Genomic DNA, 21,055 nt, shown 5'->3' with positions numbered 1-21,055 from the left:
TGTTCTGCTAAAGCGCAACTATCAGTATCATGGCATTTAATATTAGAGCGATGGCCAGAAATTCTATTTTTTAAATGTTGTGACGTTTGTCCAATATAACTTTTGCTACAGTCTCGACATGGTATTTTGTACACACAATTGATTTTATCTAAATTAGGAGTTACAGATTTCAGATGAGAAAAGAGAGGATATTTGGTAGTGTTGTAGATTCTAAAAGTAATTTCGATGCCCTCAATATTCAAAACTTTTTTAATTTGGCTAGAAAGATTTTCAATATAGGGTATAGAGATGGAGTTCTTGAATTTGTCCTTAACATTAGGTTGATTGTTGGAGTCTATATTCCAATCAATCGAGTTGTACATTTTATCCACTCTATATTTTTTAATATCGTTAATGAATTTTAAAGGGTAGCCGTTTGAAATGAGAGTTGTTTCAACAAGTTTTAGGTTTTTTTTGAGAAATTGAGGGTTTGAAATTTTAAGGCAACGATCGAACAAGGCTATGGCGACAGATTTTTTATGTTTTATAGGATGATTTGAATTATAATGAATGTATCTCCCAGACCAAGTTGGTTTGTGATGCCAATCTAAGATTATAGTATCATTTTGATTAATCACCTTAGTGTCAAGAAAACTGATTTTACCATCTTTTTCCAAATCAATTGTAAACTGTATACGAGGGTGAAAATTGTTGAACTTATTCAGAAGGAATTGTAAGTTTTCATTTTTTACACAAGTTATAATATCGTCTATATAACGGTAGTAAAAAGGGAGACTAAAAGGAAGCTGTGAAATAATTTTTTGTTCAAAATGTTCAAGTACTAAATTCGCTACTACTGGGCTGATTGGTGAGCCCATGGCTACACCAAAAATTTGTTGGTAAAATTTATCTTTGTAGGCAAAATAGCATGAATCTAGACAAAGTTTTGTAGCTGCGAGAAATTCTTTTTTATTTATGTTAGTGTGTGATTGTAATTTAGGCCAGTTTTTGCTGATTATAGACATTGCTAAATTAGTTGGAATATTGGTAAACAGTGATTTGACATCTAAGGAGACCAAAAGGTGTTCTCTGGGGATTGGTGTATTTCTGATTTTGTTTACAAAAGACCAAGTGTCCTTGATGTGATAGTTGGATTTACCTGTTATGTTAGAGAGTACACTAGAACAGAATCTTGAAATTTTGTAAGTAGGAGAATTGATGTTCCAAACAATTGGTCTGAGAGGTACATTGTTTTTATGAATTTTTGGTAGAAAATATATTTTAGGAGGCAGAGAGTTGTAAGTTTTAAGATTTATTGCCGAGTTTGAATCTATAAATTTTTTCTGGTGCCACAGGCTTATCATATCATTGACTTGTTTTTGTATTTTATTGGTGGGATCACGAGAGATAAGAGTACATGTGTTGGAATCATTAAGAATATGTTGGCATTTTTGTTCAAAATCCATCTTGTCCATGACGACTGTTATATTGCCTTTGTCAGCATCAGTGACGACTAAGTGGTTATTATGTTTTAAAAATTCTTTAGTTAGTTTAACTTTGGGCGTTATTTGACGGTCAGATTCAAGAGGATGTTTGACGAGTCTGTTTCCAATGAGTTTGCTAATATTTGATCTTACTCTATCTTTGGTGATGCCATCTTTGGTGATGAGAGCTAAATCTACGCTACTTAAAATATCATCAATAGGTAAATTTACATTTTTATAAGGTAGACCATGATTAGGACCAAGTGATAAAGTATCTTTGATTTCAGAAGGTAACTCTGTCTTAGATAAGTTCACTAACCATTTGTTAGTGTAAATTTCTTTAGGAGCCTGTATAGACTTAAGTTTGTTCAATTTGTTAACATTATCAGTTTTAATGGCATTAAAAAGGCGATTGGCTTTCTCTATGTCTAAGTTGAAGTTTTTGTATTCTAAGTTAGTAAATTGAGTTGAGAAGAAGTTATTAATGTTCTGATTTAGTTCTTGGCTTAGAAACCTTTCATGTCGATAACAATTTTTTATTTCAAGAGATAGAGATTTCTGTTGTAAGAAGCGTAAAGCTTTGGCGAAGGTTTTTTCCTTTGCTAAATGTTGTAGATTTTTGATTTTAAATTGTAGAAATTTTGGAATGATCCCAAATTGACGGCATTTAAGAAGGAAAACTTTACGGTTTTTGGTATGTGCTAATTTCTTCCGGTAGTTCCAAATCTTCTTTGTTTGTGAGTGATTTGTAGAGGATGAAGATCTCAAGTTAAATTGTGCGGTATGATGTCTATTCATGGTGGTACGAGACGTCCACGAAGCAGTTTCGATGCGTTAGATTTGTGAAGAATTCGTGACCAGGAGGTTGATTGAAGAAGAAAGTTTAGTCGAAAATTCCGGTCAGGTAAAGAGAGTTTAATTGTTTGGAAAACGCCAACATGTTTAAACGTTTCCGACGTTTCTTCTTCGGCTTCTTGTTCTACATTATCTTCTTGTTCTACTCGACGTTCTATTACTCCTCTATCGTGTTCAACACTGGTATGAAGCTCACAGTGAGGGTGTACGTCTTCACTTTCACTGACAGAACTGTTCGATTTAGGATGCATGTCAGTCCCTTCGACATCAATATGTGCAGAACTAGAAGTAGTTGCTCCTTCCGCATTATCATTACCTTTGAAATTATATAAAAAATAAACGAGCATGCATTTAACGAAATTATAAAAATTTTGAAAATACAAGAAATTCATTTGCAATCAATATTCATTTTAAAAATTAAAATGCATAATTATAATATCTATTCACTTACTTTCCTCATCAGAATTGGCTGACAATTCACTCTTTCCCAACGTAAGACGGTCGTCGTGTAATTGTCTTTTCACAGCTCTGTGTTTTCGTACACGGAGTCGAGTTAATTCACGGTTTCGTTTGTTATCCATTAGCACACTTCACTTAACCTAACTTCACGTATACTGTGGACGAACTACTCGACGCGCAATTTCACAGCATATAAATTATATTGATACAGCGTGAAATATATAAATACACACGCGTGTAAAAAGAATATCGCAAACGTGATATTATTGTTATTGCGTGCAAATCAGGCGTGCATATACTGCTTAACCTGGAATCGCGACACGCGTACAGCGTCCGTCGATATATGTATTTCGCTACGTGGTCACGCTTTACGGAACATGCGGATATGTAAAATGGGGGCGACGTATAATTTTGTTACAGCGGTCAAGAAAATCGAATGATTACTAAAAATCGAGGAACTTTAAAAACGATACTAACAATAAGGTGTGAATTCCAAATGAAGCATACATGTATATAATAGTGTTCCAATAAGAAAAAATGTAAAAATATGTCCACTTAAAGTCGTGAAATAATTGAAGAACAAATTCGTCCGATTGCAAATATGTACTTACATGTAAAAACTTTTTTTTATCGATTGTTGAGTCAAGGAATCAAACAATGATATAATTATGAGGATTGAAAATGTAAGTCAGGGATTTCCCAATCCAGGCCCATGCCAGTTTTGTTGTAGAAACTATTACAGGGAAGATTAATAACTTTCAAAATCAGGTGCTATACAGTCCGCCCAAATAAAATTATTCACAAACTGTCTATTCACTGTCTAGCGCCCCAACAGTAGGGCGATCTTTGGGTCCGCCCGTTCGGGGGCTAGTCTTATAGTGGGCAAGCCCAGTAAAATTTCTACACAGGAGAGTATCAAGCAAGCGATAAATTTATAAAGTGTTGTTAGATCAACATTATTGAATTCTTTGATAATAAAGTACATCGATAAATTAAAAATTGACAAGTCGCAGCCGACATTTGAATGGTAAACCCACATTCCAATTGACTGATTCAATTAGCTCAACAGTATGCGTACAATTTAATTTAATTTGACATGCCATAATGCGATGATCGTGATTATAGCGACAAATTTAGTTCAAATTTCATTTAAGTGAAAATCCGTTTATTTATATATTTACAAATTACATTAGTCTTATACAGAAGTAGGGTGAGTGCATCGGTTACAATCATTTGAATTATTTTTTGTTTTGGCGCCTTGCATTGAAAGTTATTTCATTTTCATTTTACGCCACATTATTATCGTGTTTCAGTTTAAAACTTCCTCCACATTAACAAACTAAATTTGCCAAGTGAAAATTGTCATTGAAAATGTGGACCAAGGGGAGAACAGTGATTGAAAGCAGTGCACCCACCCTACATCGCATCCGTTGTAAAAATAAATAATAAATTCCAAGATATTTACTGTAAATATGAAAAAAAATCATCCTTCATGTAAACATAAATATTAAATAAATACAATTGTTTTGTCATACAGATATCAAGATACGTAAAAACTCTTTCTCTCAGTGTAAAATATCTCATTTAAATCATATTCATTATCCCATTTCTTCAAACTCCTGCACAATTACAGATACCCATACATATATAATATAAAAGCGAAGATTCGAAATGGCGCAGCATCAATCACGAGGTACGTAAAATTATTCTTAAATTCTCTACCTACACCTGTACGCATAAGTTATTTCCGTATCTATCATTCCTCAGGTTTTTCATTCGCTTCCCATAGTTTTTCAAATATTTTAACAGTTTGGTCAATCGAAAAAAGAAGACCGGTATGTAGCTTTAAAACACAGAAGGAAAGGAATTCTTGAACCAACAAAACAGATTTTTTCCGAGTTCATTCACTTGAATCTAGTATCCCTTATTTGTCCGGAATGCGATGACTTCAATTTAACAATTTCGATTTAGTTAGTATGTCAAAATGATTTAGTCAAGCGAATGCCTTGATTTAACAAAAGCCTTTCTTGTCGCGATTGTATAAAGTATCGATTCGAGCGAACCTTTTGATGTGTTTTCGAAATTGAATCAACTAAATATCATTTCATTTGATGTTTATTTATTGTTCTTCCAAGTCGCATGTTTGCTGACGGAAAAAATTAGGTACTTCAGTTAAAACAGGTACATGAATCTAGCCAAACAAATTTACACCTATATTGAATGCCGTACTTTTTTGATCCAACCGGAGCTCATTTGGCGTAACTGGTTGGATCTTGAATATTTCTAATGCCCAGTCAATGCAAATGACTTTTTTTAATAACAAGTTTCATCACCTGTTTCGATCACTGAACTCTTGACTTAACAAAACATGTATTAAAACAAGTTCAATTTGTTTTGATATAAAAACTTCATATTTTTAAAACAGGTGTGTTCAATCAAATTTTCAGTCATTCCAATCACAAATTTTCTTGATAGCAAATTCACATTATTTGCAATGAACTCACGCCGTGTTATTTTGAATAAATTGATAGAGTCGGCATAATCATTCAGAGGCTGGATTCAGGTCTACATTAAGTTGTCACGAGTGTTTCGTCCGACAAAAGTATTTTGTTATAATCAAGTAAGTATTGCGTTTGCCACATTTGACTCTAGCATTTACATAATTGATTCAAACGAATATCACTTGACTCAAATAATTCTTTCCCTTCGTGTAATTTCAAAACGAAACTGTGAACGCCAAATTTTTAGTTGAATGACGACTGCGGTTATTCAAATTGCATAATCTTGTAATTCCGACTGCAGGTATGCCGTTCTCATGATTCCTCGGTGCGATGAGGATGAACAAGTCTGTAGTCTAATCGTTGCGTCGCGTTATGCAAAGAGTGGGGTGAAGGTAGGCCCTGGAATATGGCGGCGTGCTGACCAGGAGAAAGATTGCTCGGCAATGGTTGCACACTCGGCATTGATGGAGGCATAGCCATCGGAGTCAGGTGAGACAGCGACGGCAGCAACGGGCTTCCCGGGTGCGTTGGCTGCCCCGGGTAGTTGAAAAACCTGCAATTTTGGTGTTTCCTGATTGAGCCTTTCTTATTTTTAACCCAAGAATACCGTGTGTGTCTAATATTTCGCAAACATTGCGGAATTTTGAAAATATTTGATGAGTTACATTACTTTCGGACAATTACCATAGACGATCACCAACAAATATAGGCCTCGGCGTTGGGATTCCCAAGCTGGAATAGTACTGTTGAGCGAGCAATTCGACATCGTTAGTATACTTTCTTTTCCACTTTGTTCGTCGATTTTGAAACCAAATTTTAATCTGTAACAGAAATTTTGGACATTATTTCATACGTGTTTTTACTATAGTCACTCGCTCATATTATTACGATTGTTAACATCGAATATCAGGTTATTGCAACAACAGGTCGCTCCGCTATTCAGGAATTATCTTACGGGAGTCCGTTTAACATATCACAGCGTGATCAACCGCGTTTTTTATTTTCTCTGTCTGAAATCACTTTTCGGTCATATATTTTTCCTTGAACCCCACTTGAAATGGGCATATCAATACATTACGAAACCCCAGAAAGGGACGGTGTGCGGTTACACTTGACACTCCACGCGTGTTTCGAGGCACTACATCAAGACGTGACGTTTGGCTACATTCACCCAAGAAGCCGTGGTATTGAAATGTAACCTGCACTTCCTAAAAATAGTCTACACAACAGAATGTAGATCTTGAGTCTTTTCCTGCGATGTTGAGAAACGAAAAAGACGTGGAACTGCTATTTTCATTCCGGCTCCAATGACGAATTCAAATTACATTCTAATTCTTGTTCTTTTCTCTGAAACCCGTCAATCGCTCGAATCCAATATCATGACGGAGCGTTCCTCGTCATCAATCAAACGGAAGTAATACTTCGACGGCGATTACCTCGGTAATGACAAACGTCACGGCTCGTATGGCGTCGCGACAGGGTGCCGGGTGAAAATGCGAGGAGACGAAGGCGTCGCATTGAGTCTTGCGGGTTCCGGGGACGGATCCGTTCGCGTCCGAGTCTACGGTTGTAGAAAGAGCGCGGAGGAGACGTATAGCTCGGCATAACTGTCACAATATTTCTCAGTCTTAACGAGCCGTGGCTGCAGCCTCGGCACAAGCTGCGACGGACCCGTCGGCTGCTCCCTTTTAGCCGCAAAGATGGTCTTCGGATGCGTCGACGCGCTCCGACGCCCCGTAAGACTATCCGCCCAGAAGCTGGTGCATGCGAACCAGGACGGTGAAGACAGGCGTCGATTTTTTAATTAGGATATATTGCATCGCGTTTATTTTCACCCTCCGTGTTTTTAGGTCTGGAAGGTGGTAACTCTATACCGCCAAACCCAACCCAGGCAAGGAATTGACAAAGAAGAATCGCTTCTACTGTGCGGACCAATTCCCAGCGTACAGATTATAGCTCGACACGAGAAAATGTCTTACTACTTTCGAAATTGAAGATAATCGGACAAGAATTTTGTCAAACAGATCTCTTTTATACTCTACACAATTTCTTCTTTTCCCTACAATTTCGAGATTATCCTCTACTTTCCTCCGGGTCCACTTGATCTGTAAGTGTACCTTAACTCCGTTTATGAGTCGTTAGCTCAATATGAGTGCCTAATTTGATCCTACTGTTTACGCAATACAAGACTAAAATCACTAATGCCTGTTAGAAGTGTTAAGCCGCCGAACCAAACGTGGGACGTTGCAGAGTAAGAATCGTATTCACATCGTTCACATAGAAGACGAAAAATGAAGACATTATTAAGGATACTACTCATGGTGGGATAGAAACTTCATTGAAATACTCAGAATTCCAAGGGGGCAGAACCACGGAGGGTGGAGAGGTGCTAATTGGGCTAATAGGGGAGTTCACTACGGTTGTCTTTAATTTCTTCCACTCGCGTTACCGGCCCTCAATGTGGCGCCAGAATCTTCTCCTCCGCTGGCGTCTGCACACGTGTGTCAAAGGACGCCCATAATTCAATTCTAGTTGAACCCAAATTCTGGTGCAGAGGGGACGCAAGCGCCGGAAAACCGGAGACTTACAACTACCTCAGGTGATCAAGTCTGCGACTGCGGAAGTCCGGATGCTCCGCTCGTATCGTCAATTCAAACTATCGTGTTTTGTGTTTCTCTTCAGTCGGTTATTGCAATTATCTATTTGTTCCGGGAGCAGCTCGGTGCAGAATTAGTTAAAAAAGACGCTTGAAAAGTTAACGATCACCCCAAAACGCAGCATGTGAGGTCGACGTTCTTGATGTCACTGTAACGATGCATGTTTAGGAAGAATCATGACGGACCGTTCGAAATTCAGAAAAGCGAAACTTTTGCAAACTGAACTTATTCAGTCATTCTAAAGTTGCGAAATAGCGATCGTGTTCAATGTTCAGCTGCTTTAGCGTTACCAACTTCAACCTTGTAGCAGTCTATTCCTCGGCTCCTGTAGAGGATGTTCTTGTACGGATTTCACACTGGCGCCAAGCTTCCGAATTCCACGGCTGAGGGTGAGCTTTCGGTATTTAAAACTTATTAGGGCATGGCCCGGTGTTTCCGAGGTTCGCAACCGGAGGGTGCGAAGGATCTGTTAAGTCACGTGTTGGCGCGACGCCTTCCTTCTCTGAGGACGTCGACGCGTCCATCAAGGATCGAACAAACGTCCTGTGCGGTCATGGAGCGCAGAAGCGAACCGTGTGAATCAACTTATTCCTCAATATTCTGGTAAGCTGACTTCAGAGTTTGATCATCCTGGGCGTGGTTCGAGACGATTGCCAACCGGAAGCTTCATAACGATTCCTATTCCGGGTTACAGGCGACGGCGTGTCGTCGCCGTCATCACTCAGATTCGGTGTCTTATGAAACACTCTGTAACGATCTGTCTTTGCCAAAAAAAAACTACGACGCGAGTCGATACCGTGTTTGAAGAATGATAAAAAAGTTTCGGAAGATCTTTTTTTTACCCTCCTTTTACCGTGCAGTCGTGTTGAGTAGTAAATCACGGTTCCAACGTGTACGGATTCTATACCGAGTAAACAGTAGAATCCAGTTGATCATGCCAAAAGAATTAACGTCGGACAATAACCTTGTTATTCCTAATCTTCAGTGACAGTCGTCTGTTCATGTCAAACCTAGACACCGAAGGCCAACGATAATTAACAGGACTCAACTGTCCTTCAAACAATCATCCCATTTTTACACGCTATTAACTGTAATGTTACACTTGACATTTTCTCAGCTACACACGCACACACACCCGTGTAGTTGAACGCGCAGAGATTCGTTACCTCAAGATCTTTTTGGGGGGCTACGTGATCCGAACTTACGCCACTTTCGCGACTCCCGTTACAGAAGCACATGCACTATAATATTATATTCGTGGATCAACGCCAGCAGAGCGGAGACTAATTTGTCTGACAAAAAGTAGAACTTCGCGCGAGTTGTAACAAATTGACCTACCTGAGTCTCGGTGAGCTTGAGGCTTTTGCTCAGCTGCAATCGCTTAGCGACGCTCAGGTATTTGTTCCTCTCGAACTCAGCTTCCAGGGACTTGATCTGGGCGGCAGTGAACGCGGTGCGTGGTCGCTTCTTCCGCTCTTCGTCGCTGGTTCCACAGCCGCTTCCGGGTCGCCCCAAGGGGTTGTCATCCCCGGCGATGCTGCTCGATGACAAGTGTGTTCCACTGCTGCTCGTGCAGGCCTCTGCGAAAGTATCGTGCAAGATTTTTGTACATCGAGTATCAGGTAGCGTTGTTTTTTCACCCATTCGGCCGGATGTGTTCGCGTAGAAATTTCATGACAAGCCGTTCTCCACCGCAACTACGTACTTTATAAGTGTCTGGGATCATCTTCTAATTATCTGGCCATTTGTCAGACGAGGGAGGCGGGCAGTTACGCAGTGACAAATGTCCCACCGGGACGAAACCGTGAATATATCTGTGTATGCATGCATGCCTGCATGCTTATGTGCGTATAAAAGCAAAACGTCGAGAGGAGATGCATCGGAATAAAGTCGAGATATTTATACTCTCCGTCCTGGCGGAACTCATGTTGGGTATAACACGCGGAGCTAGAAACTTGAAACTTGAAGTGTGAGTTGGTACCCAAGCCACCGGCATATGTATGTGTTCAAGCTTTATTTCGTGTCGCAGCGGTTTCCGCGAATTGTTTTGCATCGCGAATAATAAACCGAAGAAGATGGATGCTTTGGGGGTAAGCAAACAAATTCCGGGGAAGCGTTTGCGGCTGAAAGAATACACGAGGTCGTCGCCTTTGTAATTGGGCTACAAATTAACCTCGAGAGAAAAGGAATAATCCTAATTAGACATTCCACCGCGAACGATTCACGGGCGTGAAAACGTCCGAGGTTGAGAATAATTGAACAATCCGAACTCGGAGAATTCGCTCTTAAATTTCCGCGCCCACTTATGTGCCTCTGAATATGTATGTATAGTGCAAAGGACGGTTTAGGAGTATCCCACCATCCTCAAAATATCAGGAAATTTCGCCATCAGTATTTGAAACGAAGTTTTACCGCTAACTTGACATGTGTACTTAATAAACCAATCTGTCGACACCTTGTTGAGGTGGTCTGACAATTTTCGTCATCTTTAAAAGTGGTCTGGATAATTCTGCACAGGTTGAACTCAAGTTCGAATTTTTCCTCATTATACACTGTCTTGTTTATACATATATATATATATATTAATTCACGCGTATACTTTGCCCTGGAGCATGAATTTGCGAATCATCGCCAATAACACTTGAATGTATAATGTAAAATCGAAATTCGCTTATTTTCTGTTGTGAATTTCATCTATCTCACGTTTAAGAACGCTAATAAAACTTTATCGGTACAGACAAAGAAATCGCAAGTTGACTTGTTCTAATATACGATGCTTGAACAAAACGGGTTTTGACACTGGGCAAGGAGACATTTCATTTTGCAAAACCTGTAATTCTGAACTGGTTACTCCCTGGACATCGTGCAGACAGATTTATGTGACTTCCCCAGTTTCAAGCATCAACATCGAATATCATGTACTCATAATCCACGTCGAAAGAAGTCTCTTATCGAATTTTGAAAAAAGCAAGCCGCTCCGGCTGCAGCAATGGAGGCTCAAATTAGAGAGTAGATAAATGCGTTTAACGCGCGGTCTGAGAACGCGGTCTCGAACTGTGCTAGAATTTGTGAAGATTTCAGGTGACATTTCAGCCACGCCCTGGCAGTAAATATCTTTGAGAACTATTCGTAGAGCCGCAAAACGGCGAGAGTACGGAGTACAGCAGGAGCGAGCGATGCCGAGAAACCCGCGGGACGGAAGGATCGGTCTCGGGAACAGGAACATCGCTGCATCGTTTACCGGCTACTAATTGTCAGATCGCGACGTAATTGTCGGCCGTCTCGCGTTTTTTCTGGCCAACCCAAACGAGCGGGCTAAATGCGTACCCTGCTGCCTAACTTACCGCGCCCGCCAGCAATGTGTGTAATGTGTATCACAGCATCTGCCCTACACATCTAATGCCCAAGGAAGCACTCTCGCACAAGCTCCGACGTTGTCTTACTTGACGACGTAAAGACACTCGGTACCGTCGCTTTGCTGTGACTTTTCGGAACACTAAACGTCTAAACACTCCGACCAACTGACTAATTACACCCCTTCGAGGCGGGAGAAAAAATTTTCCGCGAAATCCTTGAAGTGGGTACACCGAGAGAAACTTTTTGCTATGGGTACAAAATGAAAATGAGTCTTGTGGCTGTAAACAAAAAATCTGTAACGAGTTACCGATCTTTTATTTAAGTGACAAGAGTTTAGGCAACTAAACAAAATAATTTTGTGCTTCAATGACCAAAAAATATAGTATTGACAACTATAATTAGGTATGCTAAATAATTACTTGTACTTTATTTTCTGATTAATTCGTACAATATTGAAACCGTTGCAAAAAATACCCATTTTTCTACAATTGTCTCGTATATATATATGACAAATGAAATTCTTCGTAGTGTATAACCTACTCTGAATTTACAAATTTGAAATATTCTTGGGACTTGGAGACAGTCTTATCGATTTCTCTTCCTTTCCCCAATGTTACTAACCTAAAAACAAGCCAAGTTTCAAATCATTATAACGATTTCTTCGATTATTTTTTTAAACAATGAAATATCGTAGAGCAAAATAAGAAATCTCAATGCTTGATTCAGACGTCTTTTCACACGTGTAAAACTTTAATTCGATTAAATTCATCATCTTGTGGACACAGTTTATAATGTAATATACCGACTCAAGAGAACGAAGACGTAGGACTTTAGTGCCGGTCGAGTCGACTCTGGAACAACTCAATTAACAACGGTCTTCAATTAATTGAGCGTGAACCGGTGTGACTGGGTAATGAATATTCGTCAAACCTGATTTTATCGTGTTAGCGATGTATCAAATGAGTACTAATAAGCTAGTCGTATAGTTGTCGCTGCAATTTTTCTTCCGCTGCCCCTCCTAGATTTGAAACTAGGAAAAAAGTCTATCGCTCGTTCCACGACGATTACGAAACCGTGAATATCAGGGCAAGTTATCACCCCACAGCTTACACGACAAACTTTATGTCGTGATCTTTACTTCGCTCATCGCGCATAATTCGACCCTATTTATCCCAGCTAATATCCGGCGATTTAGATTCCGACTTTATTTCGTAACATTTACAAAGAAAGAAACAAGTAACGGCTTCTCGTAAATAATCTCATTCATCTCTGAAGAAAATAACAAGCGTTTCGTTAGCGTGTGATTAATTCAAATTATATTGGTGAAAAAAATTAGAAGCGATTCAAACCGAGAAATAGAAAAAGAATTTTCCTTTCGCGCGCATGTGTGCGCCGGAAGGACGAAAAACAGAAGAAAGACAGGGTGTCGCGTTAACGCAGTTCCGAATCGGTGATTTCCAAGCTTGCGAGTCGAGAAAGGAGCTCAAAGGGTAACCGAAAGGAAGTGAGAACCTGAACCTGCAAAAAGAGCGGGTTGGAGAAAGAAGAAAACAGAGCAGAGCTTATACGACGTGAGCAAAAGCAACGAGCCTTCGCCGCAGGAATAGAATGCCACGCCTTCCAGTTTGTCTAATTGCTGCGGGTGACGCTGAACTTGTCTCCTAATTATTCAGTGATGAATGAGACGCTGGATAGTGAAAGGTGCACGGTAAAACTGTCCGATAAGAAACGCTAATTTCACTCACACCCTTCCCGTTCCAACGCTCATCCGATATCTCGCGCGTCTGATGCGAGTCCTTTACAGAAGGACACAAGACGTGCAGCCACGAAATATTCCTAGTCTGTAAACTGAAGATAACAATTCTTTAACATTTCGTAATCGATTCTGTGCAAGACCCAGTAAAAATAACGTGTTGTGAAAATTCCCGAAGTACTACTTAGAATTTTGGAATGTAGGCTATGCCGATTGCAGTCGCGCATTTGAGGTTTAGTTTTTCAAAGAAATCGTAATCGGTCATTTAGATTCTTGTATTAAACCAGACAAAGTCGAATTCTTTCGATCATTTAAGTAGGTACAGCTGTTATCTTTGTCTGACACAGTGTAGCCGCTGGAAATTCGGTTAGTTGAAAGGTCTTCGAGTTGATTTGGAATATTCGATCGCACCAAAAGTAATTGGCCAGTAAGAAGCGTCTCGGTCAAATGACGATGGTGATAATAACGAACGATATTTTGACGTGACTTAATTTGACTACAAGACAACGGGGAAGAGTCGTAACGAGGTGTCCCAGCCACTTTCATCTTTCCTTTGAATCTCTTTGGATATCTCCGGGCACGTCGGGTCGTTGGTCCTTCGCGTGTCTCTTCAAGATTTACGCTGCCTCCGATGGCTTTGTGCTTGAACTCGCGTCTCCCCCATTTCTTGCGCATTGCGACTTAAACTGCACTCGTACCGAGTATAGCATAACTCAACCACCGAGACCGAGGTTTCAGGACGCAGGACGCAAGTGTAGAATAATTCTTCGCGTCGCGTTTCCCTGGATCTTCGGATTTATTACGGCCGCCGAACCGCACCGACTCGATCTAAATCAGAGTGAATCAGCCTAAACAAATCCGCTAAGCTACAACAAGGAATACGAGCCGGTTGAACAGGACAGATGAACTTTTTTCCCGTGAAGTCGGAGGATCAGCGTCAACTTGACTTCAGATTACTTCACGTGCGATTGTGAGTACTTGAAGTGCGTTCGTACAACTCTAAAGTTACTATATAATAGTGAATTTGCGTTGATTTCCACAACAATCCACTCAATTGCTATGGATTCCAAAATATTTGTACTATAGTGAACTGGACCAGTGATTATTAATCATTGAGTATAGTTACCGATAAAAAATGCAGCAAAATTATTTACTTGTGTGGAATTGAATGGATCGTGTGGTCTCGAAGCACCGATCGCATGTATTAGCACGTCTTGAATTTTATCTCAATTGAAAATACACGAAGAAGAAGTGTCGCGGCACCCGCGGGAGACGGATGTCATCCGAAGCTAAGGAAGGAGGAGAAATGCGCAGTTAATAGCGCAAAGTGAAGAACATCAGGAAACGAAGAACACAGAGCGGGCGTGAACGACGCTGGGCGTCACGACGGCGGAAGTCATGGATCAAACTCCGGCGGAGTGAGCGCAGCCACCGATCTCCCGGGTAATTGGCACGATATTTGACAAATTTACTTAAAACTTTCAAGACTCGATTATAGTGAGGTCGTGCCATTTTTTTGGGCCTTCAACGATGAACAGGCTGGGGTTTTTTCACCTTCGTCTTTGATGGTTCAACTAATTCTTTTGTAATTCATATCTCATAAGCTTCAAGAACGGGATTCTTCTATGAACAAGTAAATTATTTGCGTTAAACAATCACATTTCATGATTTTTTGTTGTATACTTGAGGAAAAAGATTTGTATCGGTCGATCTATTGACTACCGTTATCAGGTACCATTAACAATGCTCGTTATTTAGGTTGAATAATCGTATACAGCAATCTTATACCAATATTATACAGCTATTGGTACAGAATCCGAACTTGGCCATTCCACGAAGTACAAGTTTTATAGAAGCGGATGAAAGCCGTAAAATTCCTCTGACAACAGGCAAGTTAATTATTTGTGTTCGAATAATATTGGTTATTTACCATAGCTAATTTCGGGCTCGGGTGAGGTTGAACAAACTATATCCACGTCTTCGAGGTCTATTTGTTCCTCTTCTTCCGTCACTGACATCGAAGAGTCTGGCACGGTTCTTGTCAGCCTCGATTCTTGTTCGGTAGCTGTAAATTGTTCATTTCATACAGTTTAGAAAATTGTTCCGACTCAAAATTCAAGGTGGTAAAGTTAAAATAGCGACTAAGATTTTAATGAACATTTGACAACACGTTTGAAAAAATGTTTGAAAGCCTTTGAAGAAAACTTAGTTCTAGCAGTGTAATAATTAATTTGCTATCGCGTAATTGATAATACTGTGTGCTGAAACTGTTAAGGAAGTAATGCAGGAAACAGAATTGATGGACAGAAAAATACCAAACTTGGCAGAATGTTCGATTATAATGTAAAAAGAACTCATACAAATTTTTACGATCCCAGGTGGGTTTTTAAGCGAGTACTAATACGCATTTTGAAATTTCAACGTATGTGACAGCTCGTGCAGGCTATTACATTTTTTATAATTCTTCGTTTTTTGTTTACACGACATATTTTACCTTTCCAATAAAATCTTGGCTTCTTTTCTTTAGGCATATCGAACTGGCGCTTAAAAGAAATTCATTGATACCGCTGATAAGCTGTCGACGTCATATTTGACACACATATACACGTACACACAATCAATGAAAAGCGATGTGGGTAGTTGCGTTACTTCCTTAAATTCATCATGTAACCGAGTTGAAAGAAAATGCAAAAAAAAATCAGTATAGTAGTAGTGAATTTTTCATAAAACAAAGTGCAATCAGTTACGATAGATTACATATGATGAAAATTTGATAACGCGCAGGATTATTAAACCAATTGAATTGCAGAATTGATTTCGCCTTCTACAACTTTGATTCCGATTAATTCTACAAATTGCTGTACCCTTGCCGCTTATAAGGATCCAGATTTTTGATACCGATTTTAGTTTCAACTGTTAAAGTCAAATACTAGATCACCAAACAACTGTCCTTTGATCGGGGAAAACTGAGTCTTCAGACGCAGAGAATTTGCACCCTCAAAATGTACCCATAATGAATAAAGTAAAATGACCGCGAGTGAATATATAAATAGTAATTGTTCATCCGGCGATCCTGTAAACAAGTTATTCTTCTATTTGGCCCCAAGACTGACTTCAAACTAGATGAAATAACAATCGTCTGACAAGCTTCAGGGATCATCTCAGTGTAGAATTTTCAAAAGATCATTTTTTTTTTTTTTTTTTTGCATTATCCATTAGAACAGACATTTATAAACATGCCGTTCAATTTTTGGGGCGAAATTCCAATAATTTTGGTCACTACTACCTTTGTTAAAAAAATGGCCAGGGACCTCAACTCCGGCTGGTCGTTCAAGCGCACTGACAATGACAGAAGAATGTTATTGAATAAATTAAATATTTACTTGGCCGCCTGTGACCACTCATTTAGTTGATTCAATGACGTTTGTCTCTCAGTGCGTTATTCCTTTTGACCTCTTCGCTAATAAACTTGCCAAACACGTCAGTGCGTTTTCGACATCCAGTATGAACGGACCGATGAACAAAACGCCCGAAAATTTTATGTGGCAGGGTAACCAAAACCTAACTAGCCAAAAAAAAATTCCGGACTTCGAGATGAAAATTGACAAAAGTTTTAGCTATTGTTTGATTGAAATTTGTTTAATTTTCGTTGCTCTTCAACAGTTGCTCAAGTGCAAAAAGTGTAATGGTTACGTTAAATTTGACAAAAAATCGATTCGCGGATTGGGTTTTAAACTTTGTGTTGACTGTTTATGTTCAGATCGGAACAAGATCAATTCTTGTCCATTGATAAAGATTGCACAAGAAATCAACCGCCGATTCTCTTTAGTAATGCGATTGCAAAATCCAAGGCAGAGCGCATCTCATTTGCTAGCCGCCGAAGCTCTCTCGACTCTAAAGAAGCCAGGACAGCTCGGCGAAACGAAATTGCTGCTGATAACGAGTAATTGGAGGAAGCGGAAAATACATTGTATGGACCTGGCATCGCCGATTTATCAGAAGTAGACAATTTATATGAAAATTCCGCTCTCGAAATTTGAAACGTATTTTTCTCGAAACACGGTTTTTCAAAATGGTGTACGGTCTCAAAGGAAGAGGTTTCGAGCTATCTGTCTCAAATTTGGACACAAAAATCTTCACGCCTTTCTTTATTTTGTAATGAATGCTTTTTTTTAAACTTTTCCTTTTTTTAAACTAAGAACTGTCGAAAAAATATGCTAAATTCGATAGTTTTCCTTCAGACCACCGCCATTTTGTCAATTTATAAAAAAAAAAACCTCCATAGCAAGATATAACGTCTGTCATACTGATTAATAATCTTGTTACAAATTTTGTTTCATATAATGTTTACGGCCACAATCGTGTACACCGTGGGGGCTCATTTTTTTTAAAAAGATTTTCAACAATATAAAATAGATGTAAAAAAAAAATAAGAATTTAAGTTAAAAAATCTACTTTCTTTTCTTCGTGAGTCTTTGAGTTGACGTTAAAAAAAATCAGTTTGAGTGGCGTATTTTGACTATCAAAAAAAAAATCGCGAAAAACAGTTATTTTTCTACCCCTTACACTGAAATGATCCCTTAAAAAACTTACACTCTGATCGAAGGATAGTTTCATTGCGAAAAATATTCGGCTGTTGATCCTGAAACGTCGTAGAAGTACCTTGAACGGATTCTTTGCAGGGTGCGAGCAGCCTGTCAATGCTAAAGGCCGCAGCTTTCGCACTTTCGACGGAATGAATCGACACTTTTGATGAATTGGAAACTAGAAGCCTAGGAATCAGGCTGTCTGCCATTTTAGAGTGCGAATTAATCCCAGCATGCAGTCGAATCTTTTTGACGAGTGTCTTACTTCCTTCGTAATATATTCGTGCACTGTTCTCGCGTGTTTCTTGCAGACTGTCACCATACAAACAAAGCTCTTCAAAATCACCATCAGATCCGCCGCGCAGCGGCCGAAAGCTCAGATTCAATTTGGAGAACGCGGTACCAGCGATAATTGCTCGGATCGGGAAAGAAATACCGCGAAAACATCCGCACGATATTTCGAGTACTTGCAGTATTACAACAATAAACTTTACACAAACAAAAACCTCAGGGTCCACACATGTCGATAGACAGATCGATAGCCGAAAGTGTTTAGCCGTAGCGGCACTCGCGAGGACTAAAACGCAACTCAGTGGTGCAGATCTATTAGCACCTCTTGTTAACTGGATTAGTTAGAGAAGTCACTGTTAGAATAGCGACGTCGGGACATGTTTTTTTTTTTTTTTTTTTATCACGTTTTCTTCTTATTTTCGCCTTTTTTCTCCCCTGAGGATTTTCCTTTCGTCGTCCCCCCCCCCTCTTTTTTTCTCGCCGTCTCGATGCTCGAGGCGGCTCCAAAATCCCACATGCAGGTGACGTCATTCGCCTTGAAGCCAATCTCTGGGAGCGCTGGGAGTGGCTTGGCTCACACGTGCTTTCGAGAATCTTAATGATCTCGTATCACGACGGTTCGACCACTAAACGGCAGTAACGAGGTAGCCACAAATTTATCGCCCCTGTCACAAGGCACGCCTCGGTCCTGATGGTAGTACCTCTTGTATTTTATTTCATTTCTTTGTTTCCCTTTTCTCTAAATTTATATTATTATGGTTATTATTTCGATACAAAAGCCCCGACATAATCGTTGCCTGTCTTTGAGGTCGTTCTTGAGAACGCCGCGGTAATTGGAGCGGAAAAAGACGTGGCTCTTAATTTTTCGGAAATAATTCCTCCTCTTTTTCGATTCTTCGTTATCCTTTTTTATTCTTTATTTCTCGAAATTTTATTCATTTTCTTTAAAGTATGCACCTACCTTTTATCCTGGTTCTCTTTGATCTCGGGATACTTCCGGGAATAACCGCCCCAAATTTCGTGTAGGAAGTGAGCCATTATTGCAATCTATTTCTCTATTTCATTTTCCTGCATCTCACCCGAAATCGTCGAATCTATTACGCTCGCAACAACGTAATCTGAACTCGACACGTTTTGTTTGAGAACAGAAACCGTGATGTCGAGGAAAGAGAAATACGCGATTCACGGGAAATTAGTAACAATTAGGAATTTTATACCTGGATGATTCGAATTAAACGATTGTCGTGATATATTATAAGTGAGAAATTTGTGCAAGTAATCGAAAGCTTGCGGGATATCGTCTCGGACATGATTTTTTCCTAGAATACATCCCAAAAACAATGTCTTCAAATCATGCACATTACCAGAGAAAAAAGATTGGTGCACAGTGAATTAATTATATCGTGCAACTTTGAATGAGATTAAGTAGAAAAATCCGCTTTCGGCACAATTTAAGCACTTCAGCTGCACGGAAAAAAATTTAACGTAGATTCAACTCCAAAAAAAGTGCTGTCCTTATATTCACCAGGGGTGTTGTAAGATCTGAAAAAAATTTCTTTCCACGTGTCTGCTGAAAATCATTAGCGAATACGAGAAAATTCTTAAAATCTGAGATGATGTCCGTGCTTTTCTCACTATAGCTGTCCCTGAGAAAACAAACTACAGGGTTAGTCAGTGCAGTGAAAGATGATCCGAAAAAGATGTTCACCGAAGAAACTGCAGGGTGCACATGCTTTAACTCGCAAGTGTCTAGTGATTAGAGAATCTGATTTACTGCCTGGACGCTTGACCCTTGAAACATGTCGACCCAAACACCAATTATCCGTAAAATTATTAAACACTTGAAATATTCGATATCAGATTTCAGCCCGCGCCGCACCTGGAATACATTAGGTAGTGTAACAATTCTTTCCGAAGAGAAAAAACACTGTCCGACAGAGGTATGTGGTTTAATAAAAGGTTTAATTATTGCGGTGTGTGGTTCTCGGTAATTAACAGAATTGTTCTTTTGCGTTAATTGAATAATTTATATTTATTTGAATAATTTTTTGGTTTTTTCAATTCAACTTACCTAAATTGAATTTTTTTCTTCAATTTTCACGATAGGAATGTATGTATAATATATGCCTTACTTTCGTTTTTATTATGCTTCTGCATACACGCACATACATATAAAGATATTTATATATAATTATGTATACATTTCTGACGTAACTTTCATTTCTCACATTAGACGACTATTGTAGTTTTAGAAATAAAAATAATAATTCTCGTACTCCTTGAATAATAATACATTTTCATCCTTTTTCAATGTCAAATATTGAGAGTGACATAAACCAATATATCCACAAACGGGCGTTATGTATCTACTGTTAGTGAACTTGAAAATTTCAGCCTGGTTTTAATATCACCCAATCGTATGATAATTCAAAGAAATTTAATATCAATCCGTATCGAATCAAAAAGTATTGAATATATTATAATGAGTAGGTATGTAATAATGCCGCAATTTTTGTCTTTGCTTCATTATTCAATTTGCTTGATTGACATTAATATCTGTAATACAAACCGTCGCGACTTAAGTATTGATGAAGTTCATTGAAATCATACGTATAATAAGTGGTCATTCAGTTGGGGAACTAAATAACGGTAGTGGATATTAATACCTGGAAGGCAGAACGTTGTGATATTTTGAGAAACTGTAGTAAAATTGTTATTTCAAGGTAATGCAATGACAAATGCAGCTCTTTCAACACAGGAAAAAAAACTTCTCACACAATAATAATTTCGATAATTGTAAATGATTATTTATTATGTGGTTTATCTGTTAACAATAGATAAGATATAATATTAAGTTAGAATTGTTGCCGTTTTTTTGCGCCTTCGTTTTTGAAATCCAATCACCGTATTATAGAGAAAAAAATTATGGTAATTATACTCGTAGCAGCACTAAGCTTCGATTGTTCAACAACGGAAGAAACATGGTGTGGCTTATTAACGAGCTATAAGAACTGTTGACAATTTGTTTCTTGCACATTCGTTACACTTCATTACGAAAAAATGTAGGTAAGCACGTGTTCGTTTTACAATGTGATTCAATAAAAAATAGTCGTGAAAATAAATATCGAACTGG

At 38.9% G+C, this 21,055-nt stretch overlaps 2 protein-coding genes across 2 annotated transcripts in view; one reads left to right on the top strand and one right to left on the bottom strand.

The window, feature by feature from the left end:
• Window positions 1-21,055, top strand: part of CycH (cyclin H) — a 118,976-nt gene that overhangs the window by 97,326 nt on the left and 595 nt on the right. The gene's annotated exons all lie outside the window — the stretch shown is intronic.
• LOC124216676 (homeobox protein MSH-D) lies at window positions 3,871-18,231 on the bottom strand. Its single transcript, XM_046621481.2, has 5 exons — window positions 17,639-18,231; window positions 14,976-15,110; window positions 9,274-9,515; window positions 5,963-6,099; window positions 3,871-5,831 (listed from the first exon to the last, which is right to left on the bottom strand). The coding sequence occupies exons 1-5, from the start codon at window positions 17,838-17,840 to the stop codon at window positions 5,591-5,593; spliced, it is 957 nt and encodes a 318-aa protein (XP_046477437.1). The 5' UTR covers window positions 17,841-18,231; the 3' UTR covers window positions 3,871-5,590.

Source organism: Neodiprion pinetum, chromosome 4, assembly GCF_021155775.2.
Source record: "Neodiprion pinetum isolate iyNeoPine1 chromosome 4, iyNeoPine1.2, whole genome shotgun sequence".
NCBI classification, from domain to species: Eukaryota; Metazoa; Arthropoda; class Insecta; order Hymenoptera; family Diprionidae; genus Neodiprion; species Neodiprion pinetum.
This window is presented reverse-complemented; position numbering and strand designations above follow the sequence as displayed.